Source organism: Periplaneta americana, chromosome 4 (assembly GCF_040183065.1).
Source record: "Periplaneta americana isolate PAMFEO1 chromosome 4, P.americana_PAMFEO1_priV1, whole genome shotgun sequence".
Classification (NCBI taxonomy): Eukaryota; Metazoa; Arthropoda; class Insecta; order Blattodea; family Blattidae; genus Periplaneta; species Periplaneta americana.
The window spans coordinates 14,686,059-14,710,978 of NC_091120.1; the positions used below are offsets into that span (position 1 = coordinate 14,686,059).

Consider the following 24,920-nt stretch of genomic DNA (forward strand, 5'->3'; position numbering starts at 1 on the left):
TCGCAACTATTACATTTGAGTTTGTATACACCTGTGTGGTCAAACTCAAATGTAATAGTTGCGACAAGTTCTACATAGGACAGACAGGCAGATCATTCCAAACACGCTACAAAGAACACATTAAAGCTATAACCAGAGGACACAATACATCTACATACGCCGATCACATAACCAATACTAACCATACATACAATAACATAAATGCGGACATGGAAATCCTACACACACAACCCAAGAACCAAAAACTCAACACACTAGAACAATACGAAATATACAAACACACTAAAACACACCCCGATCAAATGCTCAACACACAGATCAATTTCAGTACACACACACTATTCGACTTCACACTTCAACACCTTCCAACAATAAAACACACCCTCCTAACAGGCAGAGAAGTTCGAGATGACGCCGCGATCTAGTAGGCTCGGATGATGATGCGTGAAGCACTGAAACAGCTGTAAGCCGGACAAATATTACATATTTAACACGAGTAAGTCCACTAGTTCATCAATTGATTAAAATCAGCTTCACAGAGAGCTAATACCTAATAGCTAGATTTGCATTAACGTTTTAGTTTTTAACTTCTCATATTACTAGTTACCAGGGCTCCAAATGGACGTTTTCACGAACCGGAATGCCGTTGCGGTCAACTTCGAGCCCTGCTAGTTACGATTATTTCAATCGACCGATATACGTTTATTTTTATTCGTAGGAACATTAAATTCAGATGTTTGAGATGGGCAGGGCATGTAGCACGAATGGGCAAATCGAGAAATGCATATAGAGTGTTAGTTGGGAGGCCGGAGGAAAAAATACCTTTGAGGAAGCCGAGACGTAGATGGGAGGATAATATTGAAATGGATTTGAGGCAGGTGGGATATGATCAGACTTCGAGACTTTGGACCCGATACAATAAGTTTACTGTGCATGCACTATAGGTTGTTGACTCGCTGCAGGTAGATAAAGATGTGTTGAGGTATCAACGTTGCTATTTAGAGTAGAGTACGGTAGTATGGGGAAACACACATATATGTACATTCTGAAAGTAAATATACATTACACAATGATAATGTCAAAAGAATGTGAAAAGCATTTATTCTCCTGTCTTTTATAAGCATTTGTGTTTAATTATACACAGTGTTAATGGTGGAAATAAGCATGTAGCAATTTTAATTATATTCATTTATCCTATTGGTCGTCTTTAGGAAGTGCAGTTACAGTACCGAATTGCAATGTACCTACTACAAGATACATTCTCAGTGTCTCAAACGTAAATCTTTTTCGGTTATCTGCCAAAGTTTGTACTGTAGAAAGCTGCGCTCTACGTCGCATGACGTGATAGGAGCAAAATGAAAAAACCTAACATCATTGCAGTCTCTAAGAGACAATACTTAATTCTCGGGTGACTCTATGTCCACTAATTTTCTGTTTATGTTACACAATGTTCTATATCCGTTATTTTTACATAAAATTGATTTCCACTTCTGTTTTACACGTTCAGTAACCGGTGTACTTGATGTATCATGAATTCTCTGCATCATTTTCTAAATTAATATGAGGGCTTCCGGCATCTCTTGCTCTGACTTTTCTAACCGTGTAATAGTTTCAGACACAGTTTGTGTGAAAAACCAAATTATTCGTTAGAACCTTCAAATCCAGAGCGTTTTCCTTTGCGTATTTGTTGGCATTCATTCTACAGTACCTCCACCCACTGTACGCTTTACCACTATACTCAGTATGCCGTTATGCGGATTTCCCACTGAACTGCTCTATTGGGTCCGAAGTCTCGAAGCCTGGATATGATGGTAGAGACTGGATTAATTTTGCTCAGGATAGAGAGAAATGACGAGCTTATCGGTAATAAACCTCTGGGTTCCCTAAAAGCATTTGTAAGTAGCTAAGTAAGTAACTTGCCTAATATTTTGTGTATATAATTTACTTGAGAGGAAGTATTATTCTTTTACTTCATCATTTCATTTCCAGTGGATTAATTATTTTCGCTTAATAAATCGTCATTCCGTATGTGGATTTATTCCTCTTTTCGAAAGAAAACGGCGAATTCACACTGCTTGAACGACTGTCGCACGGCAGGCCTACTATTGTTCGAAGCATGAGGCTTTCTTGTGTTACATAATAAATTAGATAAGATATATTTCAATAACTGTAACGATTGATAGAACTGAAGTTGAATAAGTTAGAAAATATAAAATAATATCACACTCAATAAAATTATTAATTCAATCATAATTTTGTTATATAGTTAATAAAGTTAATTTCCAAACTAAACCTAAAACATTTAAGAAATGGGCTATTCCATATGAAATCGATCAGTAAAAAACCTCGCATTTTTTAATACTCTAATTTTTCCCTATTTATACAAGGTGCTGAGGAGAGTGCATTTTCAAAAATATACTATCGAAAGTCAAACGGTTTTCGTACTATTGAGCGACAAATTTAGCGTATTTTATAAAAACAAGCCTCTTTTAGCTCTCAGAACTCTGGAACCATTTACTGCAGAACATTGAACGGGAGCTCATTTTGAAGCTGACAAGTAGGTTATGATAAGAAATAATACTTATTTTTATTGTATATCGAGAGACAGATAATCTGATTTTACTTACTTTTAGGCTTTTTGACCATTTGTAAAAATGTAAAAAATTGAGAAAAAACCTTGCATTATTAAGAGGGATTCGGCATTGTTTGCTTAGTGGCTCGGCAACAAGTTTCGAGGGTATTAAATAAATTATTTTCACACGCCTAGACTTGAACGGCGCAGTACCCCACACACTGGCCGAGAGCTGAAGATAAGCGAGCATTGGGCGTCATTTTACTCCTGTGTTTATGAAAACTTGTGATAAAGCTAGCCCAGCCATGACTGCTAGACGACACATCACGTGTTTGTCTCCTGGCCTTGCTTGTCTCGACTACCTACAGTCAGCTGGTTAGTTCACGCGCGTACTATTTATTTTCTTTATTTGATATTTTCAATACGTTCTTATCAACGGTGCAGCAGTAAAAAATATGTGTTTATTTGTACTTTCAATGCGGAATCTAACCATATATTTTAAAAATATTTTTTCGTGGGCAAAGGCGTCTTAATGAAGAAAATCTAAATTTCTCCATTTCCATAAAAAGTAAGAAAAACTATTTACATATCAATATAAACTTTAATTTCTCAGCATCAAAATAAACCATGATTTTGATCATTGGGTGAAAGGGTTTCGGAGCCACAACAGTTTAAAGTTGCTAATTTTATGAAAATACGATAAATTTTAATATTTTAAATTTAAACACTATGAAGTTCTGATGCCTCAAACTTTGCACAAAGCATTGTATCACAGTTGTCAACGGACAGAAAAAGTTTCATTGTATTTAAAAATTGCAAGGTCAATTTTCTCTATATTTCGGTCGATTTGAGATGGAATAGCCCAAATATAAATATGTATAATAAAATAAACATTTTAATGTTACAAAAGATGTTAGGCCTATATCAGGAGTTCATAATTTAACAAGTTTTGACCATATATAATTATGGTGTCTTACGTTATTGTTTTATCGTTTCATCTACACTGTATCTAAGTTTGGATATCCGCCATTTTAAATTGGCTACGACGTTGGTGTATATAAGATGGCGTCGAGTTCAGCAACAATGGAATTCATCAACGAAATTGCATAAAAATCTGACTGTAGACAACCGCAGTATATGTACTGTATTTTGAATGGCACTGAAATTCAGTACAATAGACTCATGCATGATACGTGATGATATTTTTGTAGCGAACAGCAGTTGGTGACGCGATGTTCGACGGATTCTTGAACTGCGGGCGGTTTGCATGTTCCCTCTCGTGTAGTTTCATTCACACACGCCCTCCCCCTCCACTCCCCTCTCTCCCCACTTGATCCTGCTACAGCTGCTGTTTGTTATTGATCTCTCTTCGCTCAGTAACTCGTCCCACAATTCAGTTTCCCTTGCGATTTTCTTAAAAGCGTCCACTAGTAGGAGGCAAGCTAGCAGGGCGTGACCACGCCACTCGTAAACAAAAGTATCATTCAACTGTTTCACCAGAAATTGCACAAAGTTTATGTTAGCTGTTTTCTGTGGTTCAAGTGAATACGTAATTATTATCCACTTGCCTACATACCTAAACGAATTAGAAGAACTGATTCAAAACATTTACACATATAAGATATCTTACTTACTTACTTACAAATGGCTTTTAAGGAACCCGAAGGTTCATTGCCGCCCTCACATATGCCCGCCATCGGTCCCTATCCTGTACAAGATTAATCCAATCTCTATCCTCATATCCCACCTCCCTCAAATCCATTTTAATATTATCCTCCCATCTATGTCACGGCCTCCCTAAAGGTCTTTTTCCCTCCGGTCTCCCAACTGACACTCTATATGTATGTATTTATTTACAATGCAAGTGGGCAAGCACCCGGTGGCAGTGGTATATACAATATTAACAATACACAATAAAATGATAACCAATACACAATAAAATTTACAATACACAATACAATTTTACAACACATATACAATTTTACACACAATACAATAATAATACACAATACAATTTAACACAATAATAATAAAACATGAAATAAAATACCTAATTTTACAATACAACCTACATAATTATGTATAGGTCCTACATAAGTTTCAATAGTCTTTCACTTTACTCTCATCTCAGTCCCTGTAGTGGCACTATGACGCATTTCACTGACACTTTAGGACACATTTCACTGACACTCTGTAACACATTTCACTGACACTATAGAACACATTTCATTGACGCTATAAATTATCACTGATCGGAACTGTTCACTGCACTGTAAAACCATAACTTCACTGACTCACCTCGCTTCACTGATACAACAGTTCAAATAAGTCAAATAATTACATCCTTATGCATACTTATAAACAGAACTACATTTAAACTAAACATTTCTAGTCTAAGGCCCTCTTACACGCTAGTTTTAAATAATTTACCATTCAAATTATTTATTTATGCATTTCTGGATTCGCCCATACGTGCTACATGCCCTGCCCATCTCAAACGTCTGGCTTTTAAGTTCCTAATTATGTCAGGTGAAGACTACAATGCGTGCAGTTCTGTGTTGTGTAACTTTCTCCATTCTCCTGTAACTTCATCCCGCTTAGCCCCAAATATTTTCCTAAGCACCTTATTCTCAAACACCCTTAACCTATGTTCCTCTCTCAGAGTGAGAGTCCAATTTTCACAACCATACAGAACAACATGTAATATAACTGTTTTATAAATTCTAACTTTCAGATTTTTGGACAGCAGACTGGATGATAAGAGCTTCTCAACCGAATAGTAACACGCATTTCCCATATTTATTCTGCGTTTAATTTCCTCCCGAGTGTCATTTATATTTGTTACTGTTGCTCCAAGATACATATAAGATATCTGCATCTATTTATTTGTCTATGATCTGCACTCTGCATAAATCGTACGAGTTCTCTTTCTTCAAACAGTTACACGAGCTGCTCAGCTCCACGGCTTGTCTTGATTCTGGAGAGGTGTTTAGTTCTACCCTAGGTCATAGTAACATTATATGATCCAGGGCAGCGTTTCTCAAACTATGGTCCGCGGACCACCTGTGGTCCTCGAGTTCTGTCCTTGTGGTCCTTCAAAAGAGACAGAAGAAAATATATAATTCCAACGAATTGCGCATCACACTATAGCTGAAAATCTCAGAGTTTGGAAATGACACATGGCAATCGCCTTTCATTTTTTCTCCCAGTACTAATATTTTATGAAATTTCTTACCCTACCTCATTCTAGTGCCGAGGTCATGGAAAAGCATGGGGCTCTACCTCCATGCCCCCCAAATGCCTTCATGGCATGTTACGGGGATACCTTTACCTTTTTACTCGTCTACCCACCTGCCATTCTACTCTCAGCAACAGAAGAGATATTTAAAGCACTATAAACGTGGCGTTTCTCGCCATCTTTTTCCTGCGTATCTGGCGCCGAGCCTGTAACCCAGCCAGGGGCCACCCAAATTCATAACAGAGGACCAAAGTACCGAACCTTTTCGTGTATTGATGACTTTCTTAATAGTTTTGCCGACACCCAGTCTGTACATTGAATTAGGCACGTATTGTACGTAGTGCACCAATAATAGAACGTTCCAAATTGCATCTTTACTTGTTGAAAATCGGGTATGTTTCTGCATTAATTTTTTCATTTGTTTTTCCAGATACGATATAATAAATTTTAGACTCCGCCTATTTTAAAATCCAACAGGTTTATTTTTTACATTTGCGTGTTTCGTCTCTAAGTGCCGTTTCAATTTCTCGGGTTTCATACACTCGTTTGAAAGCACTTCGTAACAAACAACGCACCGAGGTTTTGGTTCACTTTCATTGCCACGCCAAGTAAATCCAAGTTCCAAATAACTCTGGTCATGTTTTATAAGTATACTGGTATTAAAATATGCTACAAAAATGTTAAATTTACTTTCGAAGGGACCAAGAGTAAGGTGATCCGCGGAGCTATTCTGACTTAAAAAAGTGGTCCCCACTTGAGATAAGTTTGGGAAACGCTGATCTAGGGTTCCACAAAGAAATTTAAACCTTAAGAAAGCAGACCTGAAATGGCAGGAAATGTTAAATATAATAATAATAATAATAATAATAATAATAATTTTATTTGAAAAATAATAATACTTTTGGTTGGCACTTCCGATTAAGCAAAAGCTTGTGGCCGGGAGTGGAGTTAACATTAAATAATGAAAAAGTAATGTTACACGCTTAAGTGTACACTAAAATAATTATTAATTGTTTAATTTAATTAATCAAGTATAAGTAAGCAAAAGTAATATCAAAATAATAATACAAGAAATAATAAATACACGAAATAAAATGAAATTATTATATCGTGTAAGACACAGAAAAGTAGGTTAACTAGAAAGCCCAAGAGGCGATGGCTCCATTAAACAATAATAAAGTAAAATTAAAAAATATTAAACAATACATTTGTAAAATAATACAATAATAATATGCGTTACAAGAGCGGTATGTTGACGTTTTCATGTTCGAGGAAAAGATTGAAAAAGCGAAACGTAGTTGAGCTTTTTTAATTTCCGAGAACATGAAAATAAACATACCGCTCGTGTATCGTACATTATTTTGTTCGAAGATCGTTTATTACATACCTGAAAGACGAATTTCTAATTACTTGCAATGAAATCTCCATGTTGGTTTCTGTTTAATGACGCCAACTTCGGAACACCAAAATATTTTTCTCCAACATTGTTGCTGTAAAATGTTTTCTGTGTTTACTATACTCCAGCAGGCCGTGACATACGTCTGTCTTTTTTTCCCCCCAGTCTATAAATGCGAACTTAAAACAAACGGTAAGGTTATGTAATGATTTATTTTTCATTTTAATATTTTAACAATATTATTTATATAACATATTGCAGTAATAACATCCGCATCTGGAATCTTGTTGATTTTTTCACGGCTTCCTTAATGTTACTTACATCAGGAATGCAATAACTTTAGTGGAGTAGTAGACTTTACTTAATTTTTGCAAATATTTAAAAACAATAATTAACATTGCAATTTAGGTGAAATTGCAGTGGTAAGTTTCCAATTTATAATTATTACTATGTTAAACGTCTCTAAAAATAACATGTTAAAAGCCTAAAGCAGTAAAATGAATATGGCGCTTAAGCGGTAAGAAGAGGGAAATTTTTATGTGTGTTACGTTGGGAATACTGAATGTGGTATTTCACACTTACCGCGTATTGGTTTTGTGCGGAAAGCAAGCAAATACGCACGATCTCGCACAAAATATTATACAATAATATAATGAAGTAATATAGTGTATAAGTTACTAATCAGAATTTAAAATCAGGTGAAATGCTCGCTTTTTAAATAATTTATTATTGGAAGATGCTAATTTTGAATGTTTTAATTAAGTTATTATACAGTCTCGGGTCGAAATTTGAGGCATGCCTTAGTCCTGCTTCAGAATTGCATTTGGGTTCAAACTACTGCCTGCTGGATTACATCTTTTGGTTGCTTACACTGCCTGCCCAATCAACGGTTATGCGCGAGTAGCTGCTAGGTGGCAGGTAATGACTTTGCATATTATACTGATAATGTTAAAAGCGGTGGGCACTGCCTGCCACATAAGGTAAAATAACTTTGATTGAGCAGGCAGTTTACGCAGCTATAGGATGCGATCCAGCAGGCAGTGGTTCAAACAAAGGACATGATAATATAATGTGTCTTCTTGTACTGTAACCATGGTCATAATAGTTATTATTTTTATGGTAGTATTTTAATAGGTATAATTAATATTTAGTACATTAGTATATAAAACATTACTGTAAATTCATTCCTAATATCAGATTGATTTTGTCTCGGTAAACCAAAGAAAAAAATATGTAACAATTAATTACGGAAAGTAATATGAAGTATGCAATATTTCTCATAATATGCAGCTTTGATGTAAGATTATAATTTTACATTAAATATTATTCAACGGTTGCGGGTTCGATCCCGGGCCAGGTCGATGGCATTTAAGTGTGCTTAAATGCGACAGGCTCATGTCAGTAGATTTACTGGCATGTAAAAGAACTCCTGCGGGACAAAATTCCGGCACATCCGGCGACGCTGATATAACCTCTGCAGTTGCGAGCGTCGTTAAATAAAATATAACATTTATTATTCAACATTTCTTAAGTGTTTCATATATAATTCCACATTAGCAACTCACGTTTTAAACAATAGTCCGAATCTCGCTATGTTAATATTTGTATGTGTGGACGTAATTCCATCCCTCTGCGCTAGATGTCAGGTCCGCGATTTTTCGCACTCACGTCAATGCTGCTAGTATACAGCTGTCCGGTATTATTATAGTAAGGTATTTGGTATAAATAACCATTTCATTCGCAACATGACAAGGAAACTGCGCTTTTGCGAGAATATAAAGAGTATTTTTGTTTTCTTTCAGTTTAAATGTGATCATTTTTACATAAATGTGTTAAAATGGCAGAAAGCTTGCAAATTTGAGAGAAAAAAGATAGGTTACAGTGATTTTGTATAATTAATTTGGCACCAGATTACGTAAAATACTTTCATTAATCATTGTATAGATGGATGCATGATGGATGGATGGATGGACGGACGGACGGACGGACGGATGGATGGATGGATGGATGGATGGATGGATGGATGGATGGATGGATGGATGGATGGATGGATGGATGGATGGATGGATGGACGGACGAACGAACGAACGGACAGATAGACAGATTTATTCGTTCCATAATATTCTTACATTTGCTTTATAGCATAGAATAAAGAACATGCCCAATTCTTGCATTTAACATATAAAAATGCAAATATAAAATATGTACAGAATTAATACCTTAATAACAATAAAATATTATACAATGCAATATGTTTACCATTTAATAGTATTAAAATATTTACAGAGTAATGTGAAATGTGAAGAATTCATCTATAGAATAGAAAGTGTCAGATATTAAGTAATTTTTTTAGTTTTACCTTAAATAATGCAGGGTTTTGGTTATGATTCTTAATGTCTTTAGGAAGACTATTAAAGATTTTTATCGCCATGTAACGTACTCCCTTTTGATAGCATGATAAAAAAAATTCGATGATGGCGTATGAAAATCATTATTTCTGCGGGTATTTATACTATGAATGGCTGAATTAGTTAGAAAATTATCTTTATTACACAAGAGGAAATTTATTAAAGAATATATGTACTGATTTGTTATAGTCAGAATCTCTAATTTAAAAAAAAAATGGTCTACACGATTCTCTAGCTTTACTCCAACTATTATTATAATTGCTCTTTTTTGTAATAAGAATATATTTTTACTATCTGCAGAATTTCCCCAAAATATTATTCCGTAGGACATAATGGAATGAAAATAGGCAAAATATACAGTCTTTAAGATACTGCTGTTTAGAAATTGTTGTAACGACCTAATTGCGAAGCATGCTGAGTTAAGTTTGGAGATTATTTCTTTAACATGATTTTTCCCGTCGAATGTATTATTCATATGCAAACCAAGAAATTTGGTTGTTAATGTTTCTAGTAGATGTATATGGTTGATAGTTGTGTCTAATGTTTCAGAGATTAAATTTGAAGTGTTTTTAAATTGAATTATGTTAGTTTTATTAATGTTTAATACTAGTGTATTGGTTGTAAACCAGTCATAAATTTTCAGGAGAATTGTTTCTGTTGTTGTCTGTAATTATGATACTTGTGTCATCTGCAAATAGTATAGGATAACCTGTTTCCTTTATTATGAGGCCAAGGTCATTTATAAAAATTAGAAGAAGAAGAGGCCCTAATATAGATCCTTGCGGGACCCCTGTATGAACATTTCCCCATGTTGATTTGAAGGAGTTACTGAATGCCTTGTTTTAAACTTTTTGTTTTCTGTTGAGAAGATATGACTCAAACTACTGGTATGCTATAACTTTGATACATAGTATTCTAATTTTTGTAGTAGAATCTTATGATTAATACAATCGAAAGCTTTGCAGAAATCCCAGAATATCCCTCCTACCTTAAAAATATGCAATGAGGAAATGCATGCGATTTACACGGCGCCGATTCTTTTAATTTAACGAACCTTAATTAGGATGAGAATTTGAAATTCTGATGAAATCAAAAGGGAAATTCTGGGTGAAGGGAGATATGTCTTTATAATGAGTTTTGAGATACAGGACTACTGTAAAAGAAAAGAAAATTTCGGAACCTTATCGCAAATAATTTTCTATACAAATAAAATACAGCGTGAGTATAAATGACTTCCCTGATTACGAAAATTATTTGTGGACAAACGATTGAACGTAGAAAATTTTTAAATATACGAGTGTGTGGATAAACTCTCCAAGTTTTTAAACATACCTTATAGGTGCTCGATATGGGCTCCCCTTGTGCCCTGCGGCCGGTAGTTCAATTCGTCCCATGTGTATCCATACCGATTACAGTGATGGCGTTGATGATGCGCGATCGTACTCTGGCAGATTTTCAGGTAATGGAGGTACAAAAACAGAGTCTTTAACATACTCCCACAGGTAGACGTCACACGGTATGAAGTCAGGGGAACGTGGAAGCCAGGACAAGAGCTGCATGTTGTCTCTCCCCGCGCGACCAATCCATCTGTTTGGCATTCGGTCGTTCAGGAATGCCCGGACTTCGTTGTGGAAGTGAAGTGGAGAGACGACATGCAGCTCTTGTCCTGGCCTCCACGTTCTCCTGACTTAACACCGTGTGACTTCTACCTGTGGGGGTATGTTAAAGACTCTGTTTTTGTACCTCCATTACCTGCAAATCTGCCAGAGCTACGCTCGCGCATCATCAACGCCATCACTGCAATCGATATGCATACACTTAGTCGTGTGTGGGACGAATTGGACTACCGACTGCGGGGCACAAGGGGAGCCCATATCGAGCACCTATAAGATATGTTTAAAAACTTGGAGAGTTTATCCATACACTCGTATATTTAAACATTTTCTACGTTCAATTGTTTGTTCACAAATAATTTTCGTAATCAGGGAAGTCATTTATACTCACGCTGTACATCAAATGTCAGTAGGCCTATTATTTTGTTTTCTGCACACCTACTTGTAGAATTTAACTTGTATATTCACCTTACTTACTTACTTACAAATGGCTTTTAAGGAACCCGAAGGTTCATTGCCGCCCTCACATAAGCCCGCCAGCGGTCCCTATCCTGTGCAAGATTAATCCAGTCTCTATCATCATACCCCACCTCCCTCAAATCCATTTTAATATTATCCTCCCATCTACGTCTCTGCCTCCCTAAAGGTCTTTTTCCCTCCGGTCTCCCAACTAACACTCTATATGCATTTCTGGATTCGCCCATACGTGCTACAGGCCCTGCCCATCTCAAACGTCTGGATTTAATGTTCCCAATTATGTCAGGTGAATTATACAATGCGTGCAGCTCTGCGTTGTGTAACTTTCTCCATTCTCCTGTATCTTCATCCTGCTTAGCCCCAAATATTTTCCTAAGCACCTTATTCTCAAACACCCTTAACGCATGTTCCTCTCTCAGAGTGAGAGTCCAAGTTTCACAACCATACAGAACAACCGGTAATATAACTGTTTTATAAATTCTAACTTTCAGATTTTTGGACAGCAGACTGGATGATAAGAGCTTCTCAACCGAATAATAACATGCATTTCCCATATTTATTTTGTGTTTAATTTCTTCCCGGGTATCATTTATATTTGTTACTGTTGCTCCCAGATATTTGAATTTCTCCACTTCTTCAAAAGATAAATTTCCAATTTTTATATTTCCATTTCGTACAATATTCTCGTCACGAGACATAATCATATACTTTGTCTTTTCGGGATTTACTTCCAAACCGATCGCTTTACTTGCTTCAACCCGTTCCTCTTACTTTCAAAAATTAATTATATGCAAATATCTATTGCAACTATTGACCTTTAAGAGTGGATAAATTGTATATGAATAATTACTCTGTATGTCAATAAAGATTTTCAAGCAATATGCCACACCATTTTCCATTATTATGAGGAAAACTAAATGGTAGCCCATATTTCCACCTTCTCCTCTACTGGCATATATTCGTACATGTTTGTGATTATCGCTAACAGACGCAGTGGCTGTCTTGTTGCAGGTCATGAGGAGGTCCCGTCCCCGCTGCAGACGAGAGCGATGGCAGGTGACGTGCGGCCTCGTGCTGCTCTACACGCTGCTGCACCATGTGGCGTCCAACGGCGGCGCGCACACCGACAAGAAGGTGCGAAGCATGCATCCCAACTTGTCATCCTTGTTTTGACTAAGCTTAACCGTATCACGTTTTCTGATTTTTGTCAGTTTGTTGGAATATTTTTTGTTAATCTTAAACTTTTGGGACACTTCAAGTTCGCCTGAAGGACTTGTCTTTGCTTGCAAGCCTTGCGTATCTACCCGATATTTTAGTCTTTAGTTTTAACATGCAGGGTCAACTTCAATTAACTTCGTTCACTGTTCCGGATAAAGGCCCATTCACAATGAACATTAAACATAACGTAAGCATTAACTTAAGAATGTAAACGTTACGGTAAAATCACATTACTCATGATGGGGACATAAACATAACCGCAAAGATACTTGGTAACCAGTAGTAATTTGTGAATATACACAAAAGCCGCCCTAAATAAGGGTTCGATAGATCGGCCTACTAATCAATTCATAAAGAATAATAAGTAAACAAAACAATTTTGTGACACTTGGAAAGAAAAAAAAATCATTACGATAAATGATAAGAAAACATAGGAAATCATTTACAATAAATATTTTGTTGGGTACAAATGATTACTAATTATAGCTAAGGATGATTTTAACACGTGAGATCATATGGCATCAATCGTTGCATCAGAAATTTAATATTGTTTAAGTTGATTTAAAGTTTCACGTGGAATCGTGCCACGGGCACCGAACATGAGCCCAAAAACTGTCCAATGTGTGATGTGGTATTGTGCTCCAAGATGCTGACAACAAGGCTCATAGATGACTTGTTTTTCACGACACACCTCTTGTGGCTGTTACTCATGTATCTCGAAACGGATTGTGGGATCAAGAATGACACCCTTATCCTTCTGCCGATCAATTATGATGATATCAGCACGTCTAGTAGAGCCATCAGAAGAGATGCAACTAACCTCCTCCTAAACCTCATAGGAAGCATTCTGAAAACAACATAACAACAACGCCATTTTCTCATATTCTGTGGTATACTTCAGCGCTCCACGATTGTGTTCTGTTTGCAAATCACGTAACCATAAGCATGAAATTTTGGAGTTCTCAAACTTTCATGTTAACGTCTAACGGTAATGTTAATGTCAGTGTTTATGTGAATCATTGTGAATGATCCCATTTGGTAACCTGGCCGCAAACTTCTGTGTCTTTGTTACGGTTATGTTTAATTTTCTTTGTGAATGGGCCATAAAACTGAAGCAACAATAAGGAAATTAAACTTCTGGTCTCGCTTAAGGTACCGTCACACGTCGCTACTTTTGCAGCGCTACAGTACAAAAAACCGCGCAACTCTTGTACTCCGACGTGTGAACAACGGTGCAACCCGAAAAGTAGCGGCTGCCGAACCTGCTGCCCGCTACTTTTCCATGCTGCGCGCAGCTTAAAAGTAGCGACGTGTGAACAGGGTTCTCAGGGTTGCAGCCGTAGCATTTTTGATATCGGTTTTGTTGAAACTTTTGCTGCGGTTGCTACCAGTGTTACCACCCAAATGTGCCAATGATACTTTTATTGTTTGGATGTATTTTAATGTTAGATGTGATGAAAATAAATTATTTGTAACAGTTATTAAATACACAACACAGTCTGAGCATAATTGCTGACAATATAATTCATTTTTTTTTTTTAATTTTCCGTAGCGTAGTTCCAAACAGGAGGGTTGCCAACATTGATTACGTGAATATACTGTTGGTTATCATTTAAGTATATAGGCCTAGGCGTTTTTAAAAGCTTTATAGTAAAAATAATGTCAATTTCTGAATACTAGATACGACAGAAAAGCAAATAATAGACAAGTAAGCTTTCGCATGAGTTTATTAATAATGCGAACATAACCACAAAATGTATATTGAGAAGTGAACACGGAGATGGGAACCTGCGGCTGCAAAAGTAGCGCCTTGTGTGTGAACAGACTCGCAACCTCCAGTTGCAACTTTTGCTGCACTCGGGTTGCGCAGCACGAAAAGTAGCGTGCAGCGCGCTACTTTTGGCTTACGTGTGAACACGACACGCAACTTTTGCAGCTGCAGTACAAATGTTGCGCAGCAAAAGTAGCGACGTGTGACCGTACCTTTAGGTACCAATTGGGCAACAATTCTGTCGGTAAATTAGTCTACACTGCTAATGTCATATGGGTGAATGACGAACAGTCAAGCACCTGCCGATTGCAAATTAAATTGCCTCGAGTTATCGAAAATTCGAGATACAAAATTTCGACTGTATAAACTATACCGGTATATTTTGTTTGAGAGAAATAATTATCTGAAGTCGTGAAACTTGTTTAACAAAATAGTGTGTCGACTATCTCGGCCCTGCCCACATGTTAATAATGAAGGCTCTTATCCAACAGGTCATTGAAAAGAGTGAGAGTCCAGACGTAGAGGACACCACCGAGACCCTGTCCACAACACACCCGCCGCACACCGGCGTGCCGACGCTGCGTCCTCGCAGAGAGAACTGCACACCTCCAGCCATAGAGCAGTTCCCTCGCCCTCTGATGGGACCGGACGCGCGCAAGTCAGGGGGGCTCATCATCCACGTGCTGGCGGCCGTGTACACGTTCCTGGGGCTCGCCATCGTCTGCGACGACTACTTCGTCTCCTCGCTGGACAGGATATGCGAAGGTGACATCCACCGCGCTACATTGTAATTTCTTTACGAAGTACGCCTTTTTAGAGATATGTTTTATTTTCTTCGCTTGAAGATACGTAATAGGGTAGGGTGGGGCTACTTGAATCAATTTTACTTCAATCTCAATTCACAGCTATAGAATTTCCATTTTCAAAATTGGAACATCATTTTACATTGCAGTGAGGTGTTTTCTATTAAGAAATAGTAAATTTAGTTTTCATACGCGAGTATATTCCAAGATAAAAAAGATATTATAGAACATGTCAAAACATTGATTTTTCACAAAAGGTGGGGTAATTTGGATCACTAGTAGGGCTATTTGGATTACATGTTTTGTTGCAACACTGTACTTAAATGCAAACCCACAATGTTATAAACTAATAAAACCATAATAATATAAAAATATTATAAACTCAGAACATGAAACTACTTATAATGTAGGCGAACTAAACGCATTTTCCACAAGTAAATTGTTTTCGTCCGGCTGCTCCTATGCACATTTCATGGCATCAGGTTTTGCATGACTGGCATCTTATCCAGTCACCTTTTGTGAACGAATTCTTATCAAAATAATTGACCCCGCAAAAACCGCATGGTTCATTGTCGTCTTCAGTCGTTTCTTGTGATGATTCTTCATCTGAACTGCTGGCTTTTACTTTTTTTTTTTTTTTTTGCAAACTATCTTCTTGCCTTTTGTGGATTAGTTTCTTGATTCCTTAACAGGTGTGCTCTTCTCTAATTGTAACTTTCTCTTCGCTCTAGTTTTCTCAATATTTTCAGAGGATGTCAGATGAGAATTAGCTTGCTTTTGTCCATTTACATTTTTCTTTATCATATTTTTCAAATGATTCAAGTAGCCCCAGTAAAAATGATTCAACTAACCCCATCCTTTGGATTTACGTATAACTCACGTAGTTCCTACGTTTCGCAACAGAATGCGCTAGTTGTACCGCAAAAGAACGAATGGAGTAGTATGTTACTTGACAACAGATAGGTTATACGGAATAACTACATAATTTTAACACTAAGCCTTATTTACTAACGTTTGAAGATTGTATGGCATTAAAAACAAAGCAAATGGCGCTTACCTATATATCTTTGAAGTTCTCCTGAAGTTTGAAAAATGAATGTAATGACTTAAAAACGCTTGAACAACACGGGCAACTGATCTGTACAAGTTCTCAATAGTAATGGCTGCCTGTATGTGCAACAGTTTGTGCGCAGTAGGCCAAATGCTTAAATTGATCCTACTAGCCCCTTGATTCAACCAACCCCACCCTACCCTATAGTCTAATTTTGTCTGAAGCCTACTCATTTCAAGTCCAGAATTAAATGATGATTACTAGAGCCCGGATTTTAGGCAAAATGCTTTTTTTAAACTGACAAGGAGAGGACACGCTCTGTATATCACAGAATTAAATAAGATTGTGTGAGATGAAAGTACAAGACGTACTGTTTAAAGTCATACCTGGTATGGGTGGCCAATGACTCCTCGTTTTGAAAATATATTGGCTATTGTTTGTGACATACTTCCGTTAGGTGCTCAATAGGGAAGCATTAGACTGTGTCTACAGAAGTGCAAAGAGAAGAAAGAAGACATCTGGCCTGAATTTTATAGCACCGAAGCGATGACATCTGATCTCTGGACTCATGGGAACTACGAGCTGAGACATCTAGTGACAAGAATGGCTGTACATGGTTTTCATCACAAAGTCTGCAGCAGTGCACACTACCACTCACCAGATGGAAGCTGCGTGTGTCTAATGTGCAAGAAATCCTGTGGTGCACCGAAAGAACGAAATCATTGATTTCATAAAGTGAAGACAGCGCCCGTAGGGAAAAGCCCTAAAACTCTTTCTCTTTGCACTAATGTGCGCTTTCTCTTCTTTATTTATTTATTAGACTGTGTCACAGCGTAGCCCATATGGTTGGATGCTGAGTTGTTATCCAGGCAACCTGAGTTCGAATCTTAACTGGTCCTATGTTTTTTTCTTTTAATAATGATTAATATTGTGATCACAGTTATCTATTTACATACCTATATCATATTTCTCAAAGTATTGAGTGCTTCATCATGTAAACAAATTACTAATTAACTAACATTGTATTGTAAAGGATAAACAATGAAATACTGCTCACGTAGGAAGGTAAGATGTGTCACTGGCGTCTGTTCTATTTCTTTAGCAGCTATTCCATTTCATTTTGTACTCGATTCATTATGAAGTCATAAAAACACACAAAATATACATATTTTCTGCACCATGCACAGCAAATGAAAGAAGCTTGTCCACAGTCACACACATTTTTCTGCACTTCTGCTGCGAAACAGATATCCTTCACATTCACAAACACTTCTCGTTCGTTTATCATTTTTTATGCATACCACGCATATTTCAACATAGCTTTGAATATAGGAACTGACAACTGAAAGTGAATTAAAATAATAATAATAATAATAATAATAATAATAATAATAATAATAATAATAATAATAATAATAATATAAAGCTTTAAAAAATGAGAAGGAACTAAGATTTGAATTCGGGTTGCCTGGATGACAACTCAGCATCCAACCACATGAGCCACGCCCTTACACAGTCTATTGCTTCCCTATCAGGCACCTAACGGAAGTATATCACAAACAATAGCCAATATTTCCAAAACGAGGGGTTATTGGCCACTCATACCAGGTATGGCTTTAAACAGTGTGTCTTGTACTTTCATGTCACAAAATCTGATTTAATTCGGTGATATACAGAGCGTGTTCTCTCCGTGTGAGCGTATGTATGAAAGACCTATTAGAGATAAACACGTTTCCACACATTTGGGGACGATAGGACCAATTTTCATTTTGCCTTCTTTTTCCTATTTTAAGGTTAAATGCATTTTTTTAGCCTTTTTACGTCGTTATTGTAAATTTTCTATATTTTAAATGCATTTAAAATAAACCGCACATAAACTATAACAAAAAACAAAAAAGGACGATTGTACAAATTACAATTATATATATATATATATATATATATATATATATATATATATATATATATATATATATATATATATATTCACTTCACACAAATATTTTCTGAGAATCTTATTCTCCAGCAATACATGTGTTTCCAAGAAGTCATAAACTTTTCTCCCCTATCGATTCAATCTTTTATGTCACTTAACAAAGATGTTTGAACAGTATAACTCTCAGTGCTCAGGTCACTTCGGGGTTTACCAGCGAAAGAAAAGGGATGAGGGAAGTATTAAAAGTAAGTCTCCAGATCCTGTTACTGTTGTCACTTGCACGCACAAGTCACGCGTGCTTTGAAGTCTCTAATCCCTTCTCACACCCCTCTTTCTGAGACAATACGCAGTCGGTTTTTCCCGATCTCTGAAAGAAAGTAGAGACAGTCCTTCTGAAATAAGTTGCTTCAAGTTTGCTCCAATCACTTCAGTAGAAGTAGAAAGATCTTTTTCCACCATTAAAAACGTTCTCTCTGACAGGCGGCTCACTATGACAGTTGACAAGTTAAAAAGCATCTTGTTGTGACATGTAACCAAGGAAAGTGAGTACCGCATGGGATAGTTATTTATTAAGTATTTTCTATTTTTTATTCGTTTGCATGAATAATAAATGCCTATTTTACTGCCTATTTTTACTATTTTAGTGCCTGTATGCCTGCCTATTTTAACCAAAATAAATGCCTAAATATCTGGGCTCTAATGAGCACATTTTTTTGAAGATATTTATATTTTCTTCTCTTGAAAATACTTGATACAGGTTAATAAATTTTGTGTGAAGTCTACTAATTTAATTTCCTCAATTATACTGGTTAAAATTATAATTTATTTACGAAGTAGACATATTTCGAAGATATACTTAATTTTCTTCGTGTGGAAATGTGTAACATAGGCTAAATAAATTTTTGTCTGAAGCGTACTCATTTGTCTTCCTCAGTTACACTCAATTATAATTATAACTTATTTACGAATTACACGACTACACGTGTTTTGAAGATATTTTATTTTCTTCGTGTGGAAATACGTAATTCTGGCTAATAAGTTTTGTCTAAAGCCTTCTCATTCAGAGACGGCTTCTGTTACGTGTCGTAAATCTACAAGACGGATCTATCAGCTTTCCTTTATCTTCCTGCTGAAGGAAGTCATGATAAGGGTTATAACTTTGGTGTCTTCGATGTGGCTTGAAAACGGCGATTCCAGGTTCAAACTCCGACTTGACGAACATGACATTCGTGGTGGACGAACGAGAAGTTTTCGAGGTACTGTTTAGTAGTTCTTTATTCCATCAACATTCTCCGCAGTACAGTTTTCAGTTATCATTTCCGATTAGAAAACACGGAACTTCCTTGTGTGTTGCCTGCAACTGGTTCACCGAGTGTCCTCGTGGTGCATCCAAAGATTGCTAGGAATTGGCGGCTGTTCTAGACGAGTCAAAGATTTGAGGGGTGGAATCCCGTTACTGCTGTCATGCAACGCATTCCATAAGAATGTACAGTCTTAGAAAGCGTTTTGTCGCACAGATAGTTTATAAGTCCCAGAAATGAGGCAGTGCGCATGATCAGACATTCAACGAAACAAAACTAATGTCATTACCTCAACTACAATAAAACCTCGATAAGACGCGCCCGCTTATTACGCTATCCCGTGTAATACGCTTTTTTTGTCCGGTCCCTGCACATTTCATATAGCCTATAACGCCTTTATAAAATACCCCGTTTGTTGCGCTCAAGTCCCGCATAATACGCTGTTTTTGTGGAATATTTTCGATGTAATTTTCAGCAATGTACTGTAACAGCAATGAAACATCTTGGTCAATGAACTCACTGGTGCCATTAACCTGAAAAGTATTGGTATTCGACCCTTTACCTGCGCATTTAAACCTTCATACTTCATACCTTACTATACCCCACCCTCTCGTTACGCCCTCTTATTCGACTCTTTACCTGCTTGCTTAAAGTCTACATACAGTTACAATACCTCACCCTCTTGCTAACCCTCTCTCTCAAAAACATTCCTCACTCGGCCTTAATAAAATTCTGGAAATTTTTGCTGGGCAGTTTGTTGTCCTTTAGTGTATTGAAGTGTCTGTGATTGTCATTACAATGAGTGTTGAACGAAAAGCGCTTCCTGTGTCGGAAAAATTGGAAATCTTACGAAAGTACGATGAGAACAGTATCTTTATTCAGAAACAACTCTCTGGTGCATTAGGAATCCCATCATCGACATTAAGAACGATAATAAAAAATCGCGACTCAATCACTTCAGCTGCGACGTCGGGAGGATGTAATCGCAGAAACTGAAGTGTGGCAAACATGAGGGCTGAACACGCACACGGCAAACAACTATAAATGTTTTTTTTTTTTTCGAAAGAATTAAGTACAGTACATATTGTAAATGTCTTTGACGTACAGTACAGTAATTACATAATGGAGTAATACTGTAAAACCTTTCATGAATCATGAATTTCAATAAAGAAAAATGCTAATAGATACTGTATATAAGTCAGAATCAGTATACCCGCCTAATACGCGGTCCCGGTTAATACGCGTTTTACACCCGGTCCCTTGAACAGCGTCTTATCGGGGTTTTACTGTAATTCTCTTGTGAACCAGGTCGCACGTCCTCTGATCATGCGCACTGGCTCCTTTCTGGAACTTACAAAGTATTTGTGTGACCAAACTTTTTTCTAAGACTACAACAAGCCCATTTGGGCTGCAGTGCTTAAGGAATGACCCCGTCGCGCACCGGTTATGAGAAAATCAAATTATAAATTTTTACTGAACGGCTGGCGCTGTTGAACAGAACTGCCTCTGTGTTCTGTTTAACGAATGTTCGATTTGTACGTGGACGAATATGGGGTATAAAAGGCAGATCACATTGAGCCATTCAGGAGCTCATCCTGCCTAAGATTTTTGCATGGTTTTTCTATGGCGCAAATACAAATATCGGGATGAGCCTAAAAGAAATGGACCACAGACCTATATTCCCCTTCCCATAAACGTTTTGGCTTCTTTTTTTTAATTAGATCCTCGACATAGATGCCTTGGCTTAGCTTTCTCACATCACCCCTGTTACATGAACGGGTTTACTCGACTCCGCTCGCACTGCGAAAGGACAATGAGCAGACTTACAACTTCCGATCCTACAGCCATGTTTATTTTCCCCTATCCTCTTCATGTGGTAACTAATAGGTTACGTCCATTTTCGGCATTTCCTCTTCAAAAATTTCTAGAGCTCCTTCAGTGGAGCAGCGAAACTCGGAGTGAGACAAGTGGCCAACAGGCTTGGAGCTCACGTATTCAGGTTTTCACAGTCCCGATCTCCCTTGCGAGGACGCGTTTTAAGGTTTCTCCTCCCATTTCCCCTCTCATTCATTCAGCCATCCCAGTATTACAGTTGGACATCGCCAAGAGCAACATCGTGCAGCGTGAAACTGCATCCATTAGGACACTGAAAGTATTTTCATTGTTAAAAAATAACATTCTGTCTTCTGAAAAATGATTTCGGATGAAATGATAATGTATCTGCTTAGAGCAGTGTTTCTCAAGCTATGGTCCGCCGACCGTCTGTGGTCCTCGAGGTCTATCCTTGTGGTCCTTCATAAAAGGCAGAAGAAAAAATAAAATTCAAACGAATTGCGTATCTTTTATTTATTTTATTCTATTGGGTTATTTTACGACGCTGTATCAACATCGAGGTTATTTAGCGTCTGAATGTTATGAAGGTGATAATGCCGGTGAAATGAGTCCGGGGTCCAGCACCGAAAGTTACCCACCATTTGCTCGTATTGGGTTGAGGGGAAAACCCCGGAAAAAACCTCAACCAGGTAACTTGTCCCGACCGGGATTCGAACCCGGGCCACCTGGTTTCGCAGCCAGACGCGCTGACCGTTACTCCACAGGTGTGGACGAATTGAATTGCGTATCACTCTATAGCTGAAAATCTCAGAATTTGGAAATGACACATGTCAATCGTCTTTCAGTTTTCTCCCAGTACTGATATTTTATGAAATTTATTACCCTATCAGTCTACTGACTTCCCAATCTACTCTCAACAACAAAAGAAGGGATTTTAAAGCACTATGAACGTGGCGTTTCCCTGCACATCTGGCGCCGCACCTCTAATCCAGCCAGGGACACCCGAATTCATAACAGAGGACCGAGCCTTTTCACGTATTTATGACTTTCTTAATAGTTTTGCCGAGACCCAGGCTGCACATTGAAATGGTCACGTACTGTACGTCATACACCAATAATACAACTCTGAGGTCACAATTTTAAACTTATTTTCCAAGTAAATATGACGAATTTTCATGGGTTCATGATCACTTTCATTGCGATATTGAAACTAACAAACTTCCATTGAGTGAAAGAGAACAGTTAATTGAACTCTCGAATGAGACTGGACTTAAAATGAAATTCCAAGCGGAAGGTATGGTTAACTTCTGGACCGCATCATAAGTGAAAAGAGAATATAGTGAACTGTACAATGGTGCTTTAGAGATTATAATTCAGTTTGCTTCTACGTATCGGTGTGAGAAAGGGTTTTCATCACTAACTCTAATAAAAATAAAGTAGGCTACCGATGTATGTGAGGATCTCCGACTTAAGCTTACCAGCATACGTCCAAATATAGAACTGTGCAGGAATCAGCAGGCTCGTCCATCTCATTAATGTGAGAACCAACATTTTTTTTTTAAGTTAATAAGTTAAAGATTATCCAAACTCTAGTAGCCTTGAATTATTAAGGAAACAAAAATGAATTTTCTTCCATTGACATTAGCCTCGAAATTATTCAAATTAACTTTACAGGGAGTTATTCTTGAAAGCTTAATTTGCATAATACACGTCACTGTACGTAACAGAGAACCACAATTTAAAGTCACACAGAGTTAGTGTGGAGTCAAATGTTGGTTGCTTGACGGTTGTCAGCCCACTTTGAGGTCTGTGGATATAGAGGGAAAAATTGGATCGGTGTCGGGAGAGTTCCCGGGTAGCTCAGTGGGATAGCGTTGGTACGTTTAACCAAAGGCCCCGGGTTCGATACCCGGCCCCGGACAATTTTTCCCTCGAAATTATTCAAATTAACTTTACAGGGAGTTATTCCTGAAAGTTTAATTTGCATTAGCTTAATTAGTTAATAGTAATACTAATATAAAATTAATTTAATTTAATTAATTATAATTAATTAATTCTATTTTAAAATATAAGTACATTGACATTAAAATATACTATAAAAATGATAAATTTGCTTTCGAAGGGAACAAGAGTAAGGTGGTCCGCGGAACTGTTCTAACTTAAAAAAGTGGTCCCCACTTCAAAAAAGTTTGAGAGTAATTAAAAAGACGTAATTTATATAGGTACAACTACTTTTTTTTAGATACGGCCTGTAAACAATACAATACAACCCGCGAACGTTAGCTTTTACATTAGGCGTAACGACTAAACCAATTTTTATTGATTTCTGTATGAGACAGCTGTGACATTTATGCGTTGTGCTAGTTGCAGTAAAGGAAAACTGCATTTACATAACATAAATGTAAAGCGCCTTACTTCCCTGCAACCCGCAGGACTGACTTGTCAGTGAAGTGTCCGCCGTAGCAAGGCGTAATACAGTTTGGAACTGCAGGGTCTGAAAGTCTTAATACGGTTTGGAGTTCGAATTCGCTAGAGAATTTCCAAGCTGTATTAACGCCTTGCTATTGCGGACACTTCACCGACTAGCAGAGCGTGCAAGTCGCTTTAAATTAAGTTATGTAAGCAATTTTTATTTCATAATAGGTAATTCTGGTTGTCCACACCTGTGGAGTAACGGTCAGCGCGTCTGGCCACGAAACCAGGTGGCCCGGGTTCGAATCCCGGTCGGGGCAAGTTACCTGGTTGAGGTTTTCTCCGGGGTTTTCCCTCAACCCAATACGAGCAAATGCTGGGTAACTTTCGGTGCTGGACCCAGGACTCATTTCCCCGGCATTATCATCTTCATTTCACTCAGACGCTAAATAACCTAGATGTTGATACAGCGTCGTAAAATAACCCAATAATTCTGGTTACAGTCGCAATGAAAGTTTCAATTGTCACATTGTAAAATAGTCAATTCATTTTCTTAGTCGATTTTAAGTGTGTAACGAAAACTGCAAAAAAAAAAAAAAAAAAAAAAAAAAAAAAACAGAAATATGTGTTGGTAAATACTTTCAATATCGTGAATAGATACTGTTGTTTATTTCCTTCATTATATTAACTTCATCTTCAATAAATCGTTCCATTCTCACTTTTGTGGGCAATATAACGCATCAAATACAGTACATTATTTTACTCCATTACTTTATTGTGCTCTTTTTTACTTATTCTACGACACTCTAAAATAATTCAAGTCTTCGAAGTCGGTAAAGGTAGTAGTGATAGCGTAAGTGGTGGTGGTGGTGGTGGTGGTGGTGGTGGTAC

General features: G+C 37.3%; 1 protein-coding gene across 2 annotated transcripts in view; it reads left to right on the forward strand.

Annotated features, from left to right (window-relative positions):
- Nucleotides 1–24,920, forward strand: part of LOC138697538 (probable sodium/potassium/calcium exchanger CG1090) — a 171,817-nt gene that overhangs the window by 127,109 nt on the left and 19,788 nt on the right. For both annotated transcript variants that reach the window (XM_069822860.1, XM_069822859.1), the window contains 2 exons: nt 12,716–12,838; nt 15,185–15,458. In XM_069822860.1, coding sequence (XP_069678961.1) covers nt 12,719–12,838; nt 15,185–15,458 — 394 coding nt within the window. In that variant the 5' untranslated portion in view covers nt 12,716–12,718. The remainder of the gene's footprint in view (nt 1–12,715; nt 12,839–15,184; nt 15,459–24,920) is intronic.